This window comes from Barbus barbus (assembly GCF_936440315.1).
Source record: "Barbus barbus genome assembly, chromosome: 41".
NCBI classification, from domain to species: Eukaryota; Metazoa; Chordata; class Actinopteri; order Cypriniformes; family Cyprinidae; genus Barbus; species Barbus barbus.
This window is the reverse complement of record NC_136719.1, coordinates 5,226,105-5,243,522: the sequence shown is the minus strand read 5'-3', so window position 1 is coordinate 5,243,522 and position 17,418 is coordinate 5,226,105. Positions and strand designations below refer to the sequence as shown.

Genomic DNA, 17,418 nt, shown 5'->3' with positions numbered 1-17,418 from the left:
CCCTCAACTTAAAGGATTTTATCTTGTTGTCAAAGTTTGTCTTGAAATTGTCCAACAGGTCAAAAATTATGTTAATTCTAATTTCATATTAAGTAAATAACGCAATATGAAAATAAGTTGTTTTTTTTCTTAATTTTTTGCTATGTCACACCATAGGACAACTTTATGGTACAGTTCAGTAAAAATGTTTAAAAAACAATGAAAGAATTGACGAAGTTAGTGACCTTTATATTTTCTCAAAGAGCAGACTTTACACTACATAAATATATGCATTTTTTCTTCAAAAATGGTCTTTTACAAAAAAAAGCATTTTTTTACTGATATTTGTCAACTACCCATGTATGTAAATGGCCACAGTACTGCTTCGCTTTGAAACATGCTGTGCATATATTTAATGAAATAAAAGCATCCATGATAATTACACTAAACCATATTGTGATTTTAATTTAATTTTAATATATCGAGGAGCCTTGATCAGAATGAAATCATATGCATTCTGTGCTGATGTTACTTAACTCTCCTCATCTCAGGTGAAGGACTGTAATGTGTTGGCCTCTAAGCTGCTGTTTATTCTGGATGATCTGCTGTGGGTGCTCACAGACTCTCAGCTCAAGGCCATCATCCATTACGCCAAGTCTCTCACTGAAGCCATGGAGAAGTCCGCCCAGCAGAGGAAGAGCATGGCTGCAGAAACACTACAGGTGCCACACTGTGCCCTTTAATCAGTCTGTTATGAAAATCATCAGATACTCTTCTTATTGGCACTTGATGTTTTAAGATCAAAAACGAAACCCTTGTCTTATGCTGCAGCTGGCTCAGGCTTCATGAATCAGGTTTTGGTGGTATGCTGCAGCTGGCTCAGGCTTCATGAATCAGGTTTTGGTGGTTTTAGAGAGGCTTTTGAACACATATTACAAAACAGCTGAGCAGGAGCAGCCCATTCTGCATCAGCCGCTCCCTGTGAATGACTCAGACGGTGCTTGAGTGTTTATTTATGTCTTATTGTATTTGTGCATCAGACTGCGCCTCCCTCTCCTGGGATCCCCTCTCTGTGGACTGAACCTCCTCCACCCGAAGCGGTCGGGACCTCCGGCAAACTGGCCCAGTGTTTTGACCTCCACGATGTCAAAGAATCATCCTACCACACTTTCATCTCCCGACTCGACCTGCATATCTGCAACGACAGCTCCTCAGATTCCTGTAATGAATTTTGATCAGTTACCACTGAGATGCATTGAAATAATAGGTCATGGAAAATGTCATTTACTCACCCTTATGCCATTCCAAACCCATGCTTTTTCTTCTTCTTTGGAAAACAAAAGGAGACGTTTTACTAAATGTCCAAGCTGCTCTTTTCCAAACAGTGAAAGTCAGTTAATGCGAGAAACGGGATGAATTTAAACCACTTACTTAAATGGTGCATTTTTGTCAGTTTGGACATTCAAATAAATATTATCTTTAGTGTTCCTTGGAAGACAGAAACTCATGCAGGTTTGGAACCACGTGAATATTTGAATGAGCTAAACTAACTTATGTTGTTACCAGTTAGATATTTCATCATAACAATGGCTAACCGATGTGATTTATGCTGTACACAAAGATGAAGCTCCACCTCCGGGCACGCAGGGTGCGATGCAGCTGACCTTCCGGAAGCTGGGCTTTGACTATTACCCGCTCCACAGACCAGGTGACTCTACTGCTGTTCATATCAGCTTTAAACTATACACACTCTACTGAGTTGTGCTTCAGAGGTTTAATACAAATGAATTACCATTCATAATTCACACTACCGTTTTTAAAAGTTTTCATAAGTCTCTTATGTTGGCCAAGGCTGCATTTAGTTGATCATATTACAGTAAAATTGTGAAATATTTGTACAATTTAAAATCACCGTTTTCTATGTGAATATATTTTAAAATGTAATTTATTCCTATGATCAAAAGCTGAATTTTCAGCATCATTACATTATAGTCTTCAGTGTCACACGATCCTTTAGAAATCATTCTAATATGCTGATTTGATTAGGTTATAACTGTGTTTGAAGTCAGTGTATTGTGTGAATGGTTGACTGTAGGGTAAGAGCCAGAAGTGTAGTTCAGAGACGTGTGTTGATTAGCATATGCTGTGCTGTGCAGGTGATGGCTGTCGGCACTGGGAGCGTCACTGCGGGGCGATGGAGTCTCGTGCTCTGTGGGCGGCCAAACTGCTGCAGGAGTTTCAGAGGAGGGTGGAGGATCTGGGCATCCCTGGACCTCATTCAGAGCCAAATGTGTCCGCGAAAGACTCGCCGGCCAAAAACATCAAGGGTAGGCGTTCTCTGAATGTCTACACATCCCGAATCCAACAATAAATGTTGGTGTTATTGTGAATGATTCATCAGTGCACATTATTTGAATTATTATTATTATTTTTTTTGTTTTCATTTTAATCTTTCTTCAAAGTGTAGCAACTTGTTCCTTTATGCTAATGTTACCTTAGACTTGTCTCTTTTAAAAAACAGAGTTCTCACAATCTAAACACTAAACAATATATAAAGTCATGCATCGGTTCCTCAAAAAATGGATGTATTTGACATGAACGTCTCTGGTTATGTTTCCTTTTGAGAGTTTTCTTTGTGTTAGTTTCTTAGTGATGAAAGGGTCTTGTTTTGTGTTACGCAGATGGAGAATCGCTGTCTAATTTCAGTCCTGAGCGGTCTCAGACCTCACGGCGTACTTCAGCAGCCGCCCCGTCCTCAGGATCCTCACTGAAGAGACTTCGCTCCAGCTGTATGGTGATCCGTGTGGACGACTTGGACATCCATCAGGTCTGAGACATCTCTACACAAACATAAAGAAATCATTGAGAAATCACACTTGAGAATGACAGCCTTTATATTCTTCTATACAGTGCAGATTAAAAGTCCATCTGTTTTTCCTTTGTGTTTTTTTAATTAATTTTAAACTATATTTTTAAAAGGATATTTACCTTTCTGTTTATTCCCAGGTTTAAATTAGTTTTTGAATCCCTCATGTAGATAATGTGTAATTTGAACAACACTTTAGATGTCTAAGCATATCACAAACCGTTTATCGTAAAGGTCTGTAATTAATTTGTTCTGTTGTGCAAAGACATTGTTTTTACTCTTTTACCACAAGCTTTTATACTCATGCTTTTTATGTGACACAAGTCAGTTCCATCCAAAATTAGACTCGCCGGGCAAATCAAATCTGCTTGTCATCCCTTTTTGCATCACAAGGATAAAGCAGCATGTGATGTTATGCTGTGGTTATCAAATTAAGAGTGGGAAGTGGGAAGTTCAAGGGCAACATGACCACTTTCATTGAGATAAATTTGACATGTCACACCAATTCAGAAAATGTGTGTAAAGAATCTCTGATACATTCATGTGTAACGTGGATCGGCAAGTATTTTAGCAAAATTTAAAATAATTAAAATTAGCCTCGACAAGACAATGTGACACTTTCAATTTTAATGTCATGCATCCTTAAGGTTTGAACATTTCATCAGTGCTGTCACGTATGATATAATGCATGTTTTCTCGTGTTTACAGCTGTCTCGGTAGCTCAAAAGAGACACAAGTGTGTACTCTTAAAGCTACAGTTCTCAAAGTTATCAAGGGGGAATTAACAGAAAATGTCGGGGAAAAGTCATTAGATAAATGTTAAGAAATGGTTTAATGTTCTGTCCCCAGTTGAAATGTTTGGTGTAAAATGTATCACCATTTCCACAAAAATATGAAGTAGCAAAACTGTGTACATTGATGATGATAATAAATGTTTCTTTAGCAGCAAATCTGCATATTATACTGATTTCTGAAGGATCATGTGACACTGAAAACTAGAGTAATGATGCTGAAAATTGAGCTTTGATCACAGGAATAAATTACATTTTACTATATATTCAAATAGAAGACATTTATTTTAAATATTTTAATCTTTTAAAAATTTTAGCTGTTTTTACTGTATCTTTTTAATCAAATAAATGGAGCCATGGTTGAGCATAAGAAACAATAATGATAGTGTATCTGGCTATGAGTTCTGCTTTTGAAAATAATTTAAATGTAACTAAATCCCAGAACACTCTGTGCGACAAAAGCTGGTCACCTTTTTTGAGAAGCTAAAGTCAATAAATAAATAAATAAAACATATCTGTGATTAAATCCCCATCTGTTGCTGTAGGTATCCACTGGAGGCCGTCACAGCAAGAGAACGCAGTCTCTCCTCTCCTGCAACCGCAAATCCTGTCATCTCCCAGATAACACTCCTGCAATTCACCTTCAGTTCACTGAATACTACATCCCTGATAACCCTGGACTTCCTGGTGCGTTAGCTATGATTTTTCACATTCATTGATCACTATGGTTAATGCAGATCATTCATATTAGCAAACTCACATTCTTGTTGGACCGCAGTGTGAAGGTTGATCTGTCCTGGTGGGAAAGAGTCTAATTTATCTCAATCTAATCTTATAATTTTTATTTTCCTCCCATTTCCCCCTCCCCTCTCTCTAGTTCCCTGCTCTAATCTTTATGCCCAGCTGAATGGTCTACAGCTGTGTCTGGATACCCCAAGTGTCTTGTGGATGACTCTGTTCTCACGGGGGCTACACATGACGCTAGATCAGGTCAAAGCCTTTTATCACCTCCAGGACAGCAGCAAGACTGACGAACACATCGATATCCGCCTGGATGCAACACAGCTGAAGGTAAACCCACAGATCTAATGTGCTTTGAAAGAAATGATTCGCAAAAGGAAATACAGATGTTCCTAAGAAGCTTTCGGTGCTACTTTTTTAAATTAATTTTCCTTTTCTTTATCGTAAGCCGGGTTTCCATCCAAAGTTGCAAATTTAACTTATACGCAAAACTGGAACATCGCATAAAACATTTGCGAACAAGCACAGTTTCCATCCAACGAGTCGAAGAGAACAAAATCGCCACTTCCTGACAAACTGGCACTAAATGTCACTAAGAAAAGTAGGATAAGCTACTGAATATACTAGTTTTCATATACAGTATAATAAATTACTTGCACCTCAAGAGCAAGCAGACGAAACACAATAAATGCTGTCATTAATTTCAGGATTGCCTGCTTTTTGGGAACGAAGTCGTGTAAAGACAGTTCTGGGAGGCAATTATACAAAAATACTTTGACAGACTTTGCTCGAGCATTTAAGATTGACCGTAACATTTCAGATGCTGTGCAACGAGATGTCCCATGATTTTTTTTTTGGTCCTCATGGAGGAATTTATTCTGTAAATGTGTTTTCATCTCACATTATTCGCATGAACCCTTTTTTTGAACAAGTCAAAAACCACCTCAAGCGAGCATAAAAACTGTTTTGCTAATTAAGGGATTTTTTTTTTTTTATTTGTCATTTCATCACTCGTTTCTTATGCGATATTTCAAAATGCGCATAAAAACAGGGCGATGGAAGCATAGCTAAAGACATTCCCATTTTTTATTGACCCCTTTAAAAAGTTGGTTCAGTAACATGATTTATACTTAAAGCCTCGAAAAAACCCTCCATACTAAAACATATTTTCTTATTCGATAATATTTTGCAAGTGTTTTAGCTGAAACTTCTTTCTTTTCAGCTCATTATTCCTCTGGAATCCTCCATTTTGGATCACCCAGACCGCCCTCAGTCACTGAGCATCAGCTTTCCTCAGATCGTCCTCAGCAACACACGCCACGCTCCTCACGGTTCCCATCCGGACCTCAACAGCACCTACAGCAGCTTCTCCGCCCGCCCTTTCTTCCATCCCACGCCAAGCCAACCTTTCCCTCGCGATCAGAGTGTCCTCCATCCCCTGCCGTCTGCATTCCTTCAACACTGTCTGGAAAACGAGTCCCTGTCATTAGCGCACAAACGTCCCTCTCGCTCTCAGGACGTCTGGTCTGTCAGTCTGTCCCAGGTGACTCTTGGATTTGAAGGGGCTCGTCGAGGGCTCAGAGGGAAAGCTCTTCCGTTCGTGGAGCCCTTTGCCATGTCCTTGTGGATGTGCCGCCCTTCTGCCTTCAAAAAAGTCTCTCATTGTTCGAGTATAGATGGCGATTCAAAATCCCCAAACGGTTCTACCAAACAACCCCTCCTAGACTCACTGCAGGGTGTAAATGATGTCATATCTAGTAAAGTTGACCAAACCGTCGATCTAGTCAACTCTCCCATGGCCTCCATTCATATCTTAGCCCAATCCATTACTCCTGTCAAAATGTGGCTCAACCACTACCAGTTCGTAGCTCTTTTGCGGATGAAGGACTACCTTGCCCGACTAGCTGGAGATTTGACCAAGGCCATCCAGGGTTTGGGACAACCTGAACATAAACCATCAGATCCCCCTTCGGTTTGTGTCTCAATCCTAATGGAGGCGATAGAACTTGCTCTACTGCTTCCTCCTGCAACATCCGAGCCAGTAGAAGAAGCCCATTCTCCTGAGGAAACGGACAGTCCTAGCTTGACCGACTCTGATCTGTCACCATCCCACCACGCTGGTGAGCCTGGCCTGCTGGAGGACAGTGGGACAGGAGGGGATGAGGGTCAAGAGGATGATGACGAGCAGGAAGGTTCGGTAGAGGAGGCTTTTGAAGCCGTTGAAGAAGGAATGGATGGACCAACGGGGCAGGACGATGAAGCTCAGGCCGCCGTTACTTCCTCGTCTCCTCCGCTTTCTCCAGGAAATCCTGCATTACTGTCCCGTCATAGCTCCTCTTTCAGCTTGGAGGGGGAGCTGTCCAGTGCCCTGAATGCCACTAAAGGTGTCACCAAAGACGCACTCAGCGCCTCCCTGGATCTCACCAAGGGTGCGCTGTCCATCACGAAAGATGCCTTCAGCATCCTGAGCCGAGGGTCTGGCATGAATAAATTCTTCAGTTCTCTAAACAAGTAAGAGCTTTGAGCCATCTGCATTGCTTTGGTCTTGATTTTAGGATTGCGTTGATATGGAAAATCTGATATAATTTACGGCGGCTGAAGCTGATCATTTTACTGTTCACATTTTATCTCCTGGACTGCTGATGAACTCTTTCTGTTGCTAATTTAAAAAAAAAAAAAAAGCTGTTCTATCACTTGGCCATTGTTAACTCCATCCTAGAAATTATCGCCTGATCAGAGCCATTTAATTTGTGGTTAAGCTCGAAACAATGCATTTTTTGTTTCTGAATATCTGGTCATCTTTTAGATGAGCTCACATGCAGTGCACACACTACATAACTGAAAAGAGCTGATACTGCTTGTGGCTATTCTAGTGAATGTCTATATTTAGGAAGACACCCTGGGCTGTATTTGAAACTGTTAGTTACAGTTTTGGTATGTTATTAACCCTTAAAGAGATGCACTTAAAATTAAAATGCTATTATTGTTTACTCGCTCCTATGTTGTTATGAATAGACATGCTAATCAAAACCAAACAGATGATTTTAGCAGAGTATCTGAGGTAGGACCTGTAAAGGCACAGCCCTATTCTGGAAAAGGGGGCGGGAACAGCAGCTCATTCACATTTAAAGAGATATGCATGAAAACAGCGTGTTTCTGTTTCCACTCAAAAAAGGCATTTTCAAAATGACATAGGCCTAATAAATGATCTGTGGGGTATTTTGAGCTGAAACTTCACAGACACATTTTGGGGACATCTGAGACTTCTATTCCATAATGTAAAAAGGGCATAATAGGTCCCCTTTTAATTATTTGAAAATTAAACTACTCAATGCATATGGATTACTTGAGGACTTGTAGGTCTTTATTAACTTTTTGAAACGTCAAAGTTCTGGTGCAATTGACTTTTAATGGAGGGAGAGAAGTCTCTCAAGTTTCATTACAAATATCCTTTTTGTGTTTCCAAAATTAATCATTTTATGGGTTTGGCATGTATGGAGCCCTTTTAAGGGACATGGTGGTGGGATGAAAAATATTTTTTTTTTTGCATTTTGCATTCTCTCGTGAAGATATTTGTCTTCCCTCGCAAGCCCAGTTGAGTTCGGACAAACTCTTCCTGTTTACTTTACAGCTTGCAGTGGTTCATACAGCTCCGTATGTTCACAATGGAGCGGTTCATAGACTTTTATTTTGAACTTGGACTCAAATAAAGAAATACGTCCATGCTTAGTTCAAGGCACGGTTTTGGGATATTCTAAAATGCTTTGTGGCTTAATGTTTTAAAAGACTGACATTGGAGGACCAAATTCGATAATAATAAAAGCTGATAAAATTATTAGGCTAATATTAATAACCTTATTAATAATATCACTATTAATAAAGCAGAATAGCCCAGAATATGAACGCAACGCCCTGCACTTAAGCTCCCCCCCCCCCCCCCCCCCCCCCCCCATAAAACGCTTAAGGTAGGCTAATGAATGAAAACGGTGATTTAAAAATACCAAATCCATTGCATTCATATTCATATAAAAAATTCCACTCACCATGTCCCTTAAAGGGCTCCGTAGGAATGACATGAAAATGAGAAATTAATGACAAAATTAATTAACTCTATCCCTTTACTGTTTAATCAGTTACTCTTCCTCTCCTCTCCTCTTCCTGCCAGTGTGGTTAATGACTTGTAATTCAACTCAAGTGTCATGTGTTGATATAACTTCTGTAGGGAGCAAAGTGCACGGCCAGAAGAGTCCAGTCCCTCCGTAATGGGGAACCTGTGGCTTCAGTCCATGAAACAGTCGCCTTCCCAAAATTCCTGTGACAGTGCCATTTTAGAAAGTAGTCTGGCGGATGATGGCTTGTCCATTGATAGTGACATCAGTGAAAACTTTGTCATCCTCATGGACTCTGGTACAGCACTTGCACTTTTATTTTAAAAGCTATAACTATAACTGTCAGTGTCTAAGTCATGTGTATTTGTGTTGTTGTGATTCAGAGTCTGGTGTGGAGTCTTTGCGTCCTAATGGTGTCTCCGGCAGCTGTGTTAGTCCAGCTCCAGGTACAGAAGCAGACCTCAGCAGCTCTCTGTCCCAGAGCACTGAAGACATTGCTCAAGATATGGTGAGTTTTTATCTGTAGCACATCTCGATGGCTAAACACCTGCCACTTGTCCTCTGCATGGAAGATCATCAGAAAATGCATCTTGACACTATGTTATAAAAGCATTGCTCATTGTGCAAATCTCTGAAAAATTACTTTTTTGTTTTTTATATAAAGTATATATACTTTGACTATTATTGCTATATATTTTTTTTCTGCTGTATATTTGTTTTTCCTGTTCTCTAATTTATGTCCTTTGTCGTAACTCCTCCGTTTCCTAAATTAACTAACCACAAATAATTATTTCAGAAGATTCAAGAACTGGATTAATGAAAACACTTTACATATTGATTTAGCAATTGAATTGCATTGAAAATTAAAAATGTCAATTATATTGAAAATATTGTAACCAGGAGCTGTCAGTCTGTGTTTGTCACATTTGCACACATTCAAAGAGTAAAATTGTGTCAGGTTTGATGCCAGTGACTTAAAAAAAAGGTAGACAGGTACTTAACTAATCAGTGAGGGAACGTTTAGAAATCAATCAGTGCTGTCAGGATTGATCAACTGCATTTACTTTGATTGTTGTGTGATTTATTTATTTTTTAATGAATTCTTTTTTCTCAGGTGTCTGTGTTAGTTCTGTGTCTGAGTCGAATGGGCTGCCTTGCAGAGATGCGTGGGGAAGATATCGTGGTGGCGTTGGAAGTCCAAGAGCTTGTGCCTAAACAACATGGCAACCATAAAGTCACAGACCTGCTGGCAGGACAGGCACTGACACGGGGTTAGGATGCTAAATGTGAATAAATAATAATATTGAAAAAATATTGCCAATATGCCATTTAGACTCTTTACACTTCAAGGCCTAATTATTATTATTTATTTATTTATTTTTTATTATTTGGTCATATTTGACCACTTTTTTTGTCCTGTCTGTTTACATAAACTTAAGAAACAACACTGTTGAATCTCTTTTTTTTCTCACAACAGCTGGTTCTTCCTCTCCAAGTGCTCCTCTGTCTCCCGGGCCCCGGTCTCTCTCCTGTCCCCCAGCAGCGGTCCTCAGGATGGAGATGGGGCCGCGTGCAGGCAGACACTCTCCTCTGTCTGATAGCATGGGCTTCATGGAAATGTGCTTGACAGGGTGCAAAGCAGAGCTCCTGGCTTCTACCTTAAACACACTGGGACCCTTCCTGGAGGATGAGCTCAGCGCAGACCCCCAGCCAATGAGACTGTGGTTACGGGACAGTGCTATTACACTAAAGGTGAGAATGAGGGTCAAATGATGCCCACACTCGTTCATCCTAATGGAATACTAGCCATTCCCTTTGATAGATTATCAGTTGATCAGTTAATGGACAAGCTTCAGCATTTTACATACAAGACAAGTGATTTCTGTTCTGTTTTCTCTCTTGCTGACAGGATGATGGCCCTCGTGTCTACCCGACCGCTCCTCAACCAGTTCCTGTGCTTTTCTCTCTGGATGGTATTGTGCTGGAGCGTTTGGATGATGGAGTCCTCCGCTTGAGACGTGAGTCCTTTGGGTTTGGGTTACAGCAGCTGCTCAGATTACAGGATATCTGTGCTGTCACCTGTTAAACTAACGCTTGCTTCCTCCGTTTCACTTTTACGTATGCAGCTGCGCAGAGCCAATCAAGGATTGAGACAGACGGGCACGAAGATAGAGCTGGCCAATCCTGCTTTAGAGCTGAGGAGAAAAACAAGGTATCATGTATAAGAAAATGATTATACACGATGTAATGTTGCATTATTTATGTGTTTGGCCTGTTTGAGTTTGGTTTGAAATGTTAAACAGAACATCTGCCTCTATGGTAGTTTTTAAATCTCATTTTCACTCACAATTAATTTGAACATGGCGTTTCCAGATGCATGATGTCAGGTTGGACATAGAAAGATTAAAGAAAGAATGACTTTTGACGTTGTTGGCATCTAACCTAGTGTGACGCATCTTGAAGCACCATATTTTAATTATACACAAGCGCAAATGAGCTTTGTATGGTAGCCCATTTTCACCAAAAATTATGCTTCAGTCAAAATTCAGAGATAACTTGAAATTGAAATAAAAATAAAGAAGTGGAAATTATGAGATACTAAGTCAAAATTGAGATAAAAAACAAAAGATATTTGACAAAATACATTTTTTTAAAAAGTTTTTGTAATTGACTTTTTAGCTCATAATTTCAATAATCTCAACTTAATCATAATTGACATGTCAATTTCTACTTTTTTGACATAATTATGTTTGTCATTAATTTCGACTTGTTTTTTTGTCAATTATGACTTTTAATCATTGACATTTAATCATTTAGCAGATGCTTTTATCCAAAGCGACTTACAAATGAGGACAATGGACGCAATCAAAATCAACATTTTCATTTGAAATATCTCGTTATTATGACTTAGTGCCTCGGTTTGTTTGTTTTTTATCTCATAATTGACTTAGTACCTCATAATTTAAAATATTCATAATTGTGCTTTTTATGCCAAAATTATGATTTTTCAAACCCTGACTTTTTTATGTGGCCAAAATGGGCTTCCGTAGGTTTTTAGAGCTTTTGTGTGTATCTGTGTGTCCTTTTCAGAGAAATTAAAAATATGTATTAGTTGATATAGTTTCAAGCCTACGGGATATAAAGTAATTGTAATTTTCCAGTGCTTGGCTGCGATTCCTTTCAAGGACAAGAAAAGACTCTCAAATGTCAACAGTGGCATTTGATATCTTAATTACATGTCTGAAGCCTAAATGTCTTTTATTATTTATGGGTGAAGGTGTATTGGTACAACTGCTCTCTAAAATTGTCTCGTAAGCCCTATTCGGACGGGACTAGTTTTCTAAACTACGTTTGAGTTTTGATTCTTATCACCTGACATCTGTGATTTTCATGTACCAATGCAGACGGGACTAACATCTCTGTATTTATTACGGAGGTGGGAGGGTCTGTTTTGTACATCACACGCTCTGAATGCGTGCACTGCGTATAGTCAATCGGATTGATTATGATTAGTATAATCACAAGGGGCCTCATTTATCAATCTAACGTAGAAACAAGCGCAGATCCGTGCGCACAAATCAACGTGTGAGTCATGAAACATTCGTATGCTGCCAATCTCATCGTACAAATGATCGTACGTTGATAAATGTGGCGGCATTTGAATATCACACCCCTAAAAACACCCCGGTTTAGAAGCCTTGCCCCTAGAGTTTACGACACGGAGAAACAAAACCGGGCAAAAAAGAGGAAGTCATCTCATTAAAGAGAAATTGACCTTAGTCAAAAAACACCCTTTAATCTTGTAATTACAAACAATTATGAGCTGAGACCAGACGTGAGATATGATCGTAGCCACCGCTCGCGTCCATATTGATAAATTCCAAGTTTTGCATTGAAATGACCGTACACCCGCTTTTCTGTGATGCATTCGTTTCGTATATGAGGCCCAATTTTACTACAAATTCCATGGTGAAGCTATATGGCAAAACCTTGGTTAATGTGTGGTTACTTTAGTTTAACTATTTAATTTGTTTTATTATTTGTAGTAAAAAATAAAGGTAAATATGCAATTAAAACATGTAATTGAGTGCAGAAATGAATGCGAGCGATCTTACCTGACGCTGATATTACAGTAGCCAGTCGTAATAGTTTGGGTGTTTTGGTTCTTGATTTTATTATTGTTACTTTTTAATTTCTTTCCCTGGAGGCAAACATATAAATATGAGCACGGTAAGAGCATCTACGGTAGCTCGCATTGGCCAGAACACACAAGGAAATGCGTTGTGAAAAAAATATCGTTGCGAATCACAGACATTCACATTCAGACATTGTTCGTTTTCTCACAGGATCACTGAGTTTACCAAAAAACTGAAGGTAATTTGCTCTGGAATTATTACAGAGGTTGTGTGAGAGAAAAAGACGTGGCAGATTCGGACAGGATTGAAATCGCAGAGTATGTCTGTGAAACACAAATTTCTCTAATGACCCCCTGGAAAACTAGTCCTGTCTGAATATGGCTTTATAGTGTGTTTCAAAGTAGCGTTTTTGTGTTTCAGCTGATCACAAGTGATATTTAGTCTAGTTCAGAATCTGTTTCTGTTTCTCTGTTGGTTCAGTCTCTGGAGTCCAGGCTCGCGGATGTCCAGTCAGCTCTAGAGAAAGCTCTGACTGACCGAGAGCGCCTGCTACAGGAAGTCAGGAAACACAACCCCTCCTTCACCTTATGATGTACAAAGGGAAAGAAACCAGACTTGAGTCCAAATGAGGCACAAGAGAAAATGTCTTGTAGATAAACCAGAAGAACAAGGTTTGCCTCTGCTGACTCAAAGTTCCCATCCATCCCTTTCTGTACCTTTAATCTCTAACGTCTGAGTGTGTGTGAAATCACAGTTCTCTTCAGTCTCTGGGAGCATCCTCCATGAGTCTTCCTGTAGTGACGTTTCTCTGTATGTGACTGCACTACACCGGTTCACCAAGTTCCCAGGACTGAAGTCAAGTCGGTGAAACGGATGACACATGTACTCTTTCACTGCCGCAGACCCTCTTCACTGCACACTGGATCATCTCTTTACTTCTGGACTGCATACTTCTTGCACATCAGTCATTTTTAGTTTCACGAAAGGACTGTGTACAGCTTTTAGGCTTTATAGACGTTTCTGAGTGTAGTTTGGTAGCACTGGTATCTGTTCCAGAGCCTAGAGAGCTCCCTAGACAGTAGGGCTGGGATGATATTATCAGTTAATCAGTTTTAACTAACCAAGAATTGATCTTTAAGTCTGCGATTTTCCGTTAATGCATTACCGAAACTTCACTAAAAATTACTTGTCATGTGCCTCCAATAATCGCAATAAGCTTTGTGCAAGTCTCAACTTTCAAATTCTAAACAATTTATCACACAATTTAAACTACAAATTGTGTTTGCCATGCTTTAATTTTATTGATGTCTCAGTTCAAGCGGCATCTCTTCCTCTTTACTACTAGTTACAGCATGAAATGGGCATGAATGAACATCAGAAGGCTGAAAGAAACAGTACTACTAAATATATATATATATATAACCCTTTACATGTTCATTGTTTTTACTTAACCTTCTAGTGATGTCTCATTCATTGTATTATTATTATATCATTTTGAATAATTTAATTTACATTAATAAGTTTAATTTACATTTATGTGTACAACTCTGATTTTCAGTCTCCTGTGAGGTTCCTTGGATGCTGCCTTTGACGGTAACTAGCGTAGACAGCAAGGCAGTTTGCTAGGTTTAGGAGCAGAGCTGTGGATTTGACTAGAGTACTGTGTTGTAAGTTTCTTATCAGCTGCTATTGAGTGTGTAAAGTACAGCTGATGTGTTTGTTATTCATGAACGGAGCTGAAACAAAAGCACTTTGACTTAAATGCACTGTAAATATCACAAAAGATGGTACTTCTGTTAACCAACACATCCTCAGAGTCACGGTACTTCCTTCGATGCTGTCCATCATGGTTCTCGTGCCGTACAGATGAAGTGATCATAGAGAAACATTAGTGCCAATGCTGGTGGTCAGATTTGATGCACAGGGACTTCAGATGGGAAGTCACTTTTATTCAGTATTACAATGCTTACTTGTGTCAGTGTAACTTATTATATTGCAAACTGGGTTATTTAATGAAAAACGTTTTTTGGTTATAGTCTGTTACACTAAAGTCACTGAGATATTTCACTACTCCGACTACAAATATTAACGTTTATGCATATTTATTTGAACTGTATGAGATGGTTTCTTCTGATTCGATGTCCATTAACAAGTACATCAATGAAATGTGCAACTTTTTGTTTTATATAACAATAATGAAAGTTTTTTTTTTTTTTTTTCGGACAATGCATTTCAGTTTTTATTATTATTTACAAATTGTCCTTTCTACCCCCTTTTAAAATGTTTAACTAGGAGTTGTAAAGAAAGGATGATGTGAAAGTGTTGTCCTCTACACAAAACCCAATTGAACTACAGGTGCTACAGCGTTTTGACACATTTCTGGTGTGTTTTGTAAGGTTTAGGACTATCACAAGGCTCTTTTTTGTGGTAAATCAGCATTATGAGGTAGGTAAATCCTGCCTCTATGATGGTTTGTGGGTTTGTAGGAAACAGCCAGATTCCTCTAGGTCTATGTGATATTAACATCCCTCTGTCTTCAGACGTTTGGATTGATTTATCAGCAAATGTCTGGTTATTTCAAATGTGGCACATTTTTCTGTTTCTGTAGTTGCAGTGTCATTGTGCTTCAGCTTTTAGTGCAATGTGTAGCATACGTATACACTAAACAATCTCTGTTAGTGTATCAAGATATTTCTGTCTTCCAAAAACCTTTGGAAATCTAACGGTTACAATAGTCTAAACTGTACTTTTATGTAGAAATAGAAATATTATTCTTATGATCAAAAATAACTTCATTCACTGCATGGAAGAGAAAAAACAACATTTATTGGTGTTTTATGCATGACTTTACTTGAAATCATTCACAAGTGCAGCATCATCAAGGTCACAGACTGTTTATTTTCTGTTTTATTTAAGGGTCATTGTTACAGTACTGTTGATGAGTATTGCCTGTGATCAGAATGAGCTAACTATTTCTGTGTGTGCCGTTTAAAGTTATTTGTCCAGTACGATGAATGTTTTGTTTGTTACACATGAAGGTGTCAGACAGTGCGGTTGATCTTTTCTGAAGAACAGAATGATTGGTCTGCTCATCTCTTGAGTGAAAGTTAATAGAATATATTTGTACGAAACTTTACATACGTGCTAATTTCATTATTCTCCTTTACAGTTTCAAAACAGTTCTCAATGTCTCAACCTATGCTTGCATTTGCCAAGATACCAAAGTAATCAAAAATCATGAGAACATTTCTCATCAAGTTCACCAATTGATCTGAGCTGCCATCAGGATTAATATTGCTGTCAGCAATTATCTCTATATAATCATGGGTTTTTAGAGAAAATTCCTATATGTAAGCATCAGATGGACACCTGATACAATTGCATTGGCATGTGTTTTATGGAGAGTAAGGTCGGGTGTCTGGATATATCTGATGTCTGTAGTTGATCGTCTTTTGGTTAATTGAATGACAAATGTTCACCACTGTTCATGCTCCCCTGGATGAAATTCAAGGTTTTAGTTTGACCTCTGATCTCTTCATTACCATATTCTAATGTAACTTCACATTTCGATCACCATTAAACATTTAAACACAACTGATATTCTGTTGGTTCTGTGAACCATAACTGTGGTTATAAAATATGTCAAGACCAATGATGACCAATAAAATGTTTCTTAAAGTTAATCTTCTGTCAGTTACTTTATCTAACGTCAAGCACTAATTCAACTGAGAAATGAGCAACACAGTAATGTTTTATTAGCTACTGGTAAAAAAAAATTATAATTGTGAGATTTTTTTTTTAGAGAAGCCCAGCCCAGCTCCGGCTCAGGCACCAGCCCTGGTTGAAAAGCGGTATTTATGTAGATCCTTGTTCTGTTGAGACTTCTCTTGGAGCAAAAAGGAAAACAATTTATATTGGACACCACATCAACACGAAGAAAACATGCAAACTCCACATAGGACAGCTCTGATTGAGGCTACCCACTGAGTTTAGAGGTGTGTTCACACGTGACAGGTTTGGTTTGAATGAAACAATGTCTGGTGTGATTGCTCTGTTAGTGTGGTGTATCTGAATATGTTTGAATGCTGCCATCTGAACCTTGGGCCACAGCAAATAAGGGGTCTCGGACACGGTCTGCTTCCAAGCAAACACTGTTGCATTTCGACTGAAATATGAACAGAACACAGACCAAAAACTTCAAAACAAACCAAAATCCATCAGTTTGGTACAGGTTTCTGAACCACCACCTCCCTACAGCAGATCTTCATTTGTGCGTGCAACACAGGAACTCCTGGTGCTGTTTTCACTCCTTTACACATTTATAAGCTATTTGTGAGTTATCAGCCAGTAAAAATGCCACCACATGTACACTTACAGTGAGTGTATTTATTACAACATACAGCATTGTTTTGGATGCTCGTTAAGTTCAAAATGAACTTCATAAAATTGTCCAGTCAGGTTTAGTTTCTTTGGGTTCAGTGTTAACAATGACTAAATATATCATTTTCTTTTTTGGTCTGGACCAAAATAATCAAACCACAACCGTAAAAGCTAGAATGAGGCAGTGTTTGAAAAACGACTTTTGCCCAGATTTAGAGTTTGTTGGAGTCAATACAAGTTGCCTAAGTCAGAGACGCTCTGCAGATTTTGGTTAGTCAGAGTCGACAGATTTCACAGAAAATCATGCATGAAGGTCTCAGACTCTTCTTTCCATCAATTAAATGGAGATCAATCACGTCTGATATTTTGATCAGATTTAAGAATATGTAGGCCTATAGGCCTGTGAGGTGTCAGTT

At 38.8% G+C, this 17,418-nt stretch overlaps 1 protein-coding gene across 1 annotated transcript in view; it reads left to right on the top strand.

Moving 5' to 3' along the window:
• LOC306860983 (bridge-like lipid transfer protein family member 3A) overlaps window positions 1–13,343 on the top strand; it is a 30,704-nt gene extending 17,361 nt beyond the window's left edge. The window contains exons 7-21 of the mRNA XM_079403023.1: window positions 531–701; window positions 1,020–1,200; window positions 1,601–1,687; window positions 2,136–2,306; window positions 2,661–2,806; window positions 4,182–4,323; window positions 4,514–4,707; window positions 5,600–6,888; window positions 8,600–8,784; window positions 8,870–8,994; window positions 9,601–9,757; window positions 9,964–10,238; window positions 10,396–10,504; window positions 10,613–10,698; window positions 13,103–13,343. Coding sequence (XP_079259149.1) covers window positions 531–701; window positions 1,020–1,200; window positions 1,601–1,687; window positions 2,136–2,306; window positions 2,661–2,806; window positions 4,182–4,323; window positions 4,514–4,707; window positions 5,600–6,888; window positions 8,600–8,784; window positions 8,870–8,994; window positions 9,601–9,757; window positions 9,964–10,238; window positions 10,396–10,504; window positions 10,613–10,698; window positions 13,103–13,213 — 3,429 coding nt within the window. The 3' untranslated portion in view covers window positions 13,214–13,343. The remainder of the gene's footprint in view (window positions 1–530; window positions 702–1,019; window positions 1,201–1,600; window positions 1,688–2,135; window positions 2,307–2,660; window positions 2,807–4,181; window positions 4,324–4,513; window positions 4,708–5,599; window positions 6,889–8,599; window positions 8,785–8,869; window positions 8,995–9,600; window positions 9,758–9,963; window positions 10,239–10,395; window positions 10,505–10,612; window positions 10,699–13,102) is intronic.
• Window positions 13,344–17,418: the final 4,075 nt, after the last annotated feature.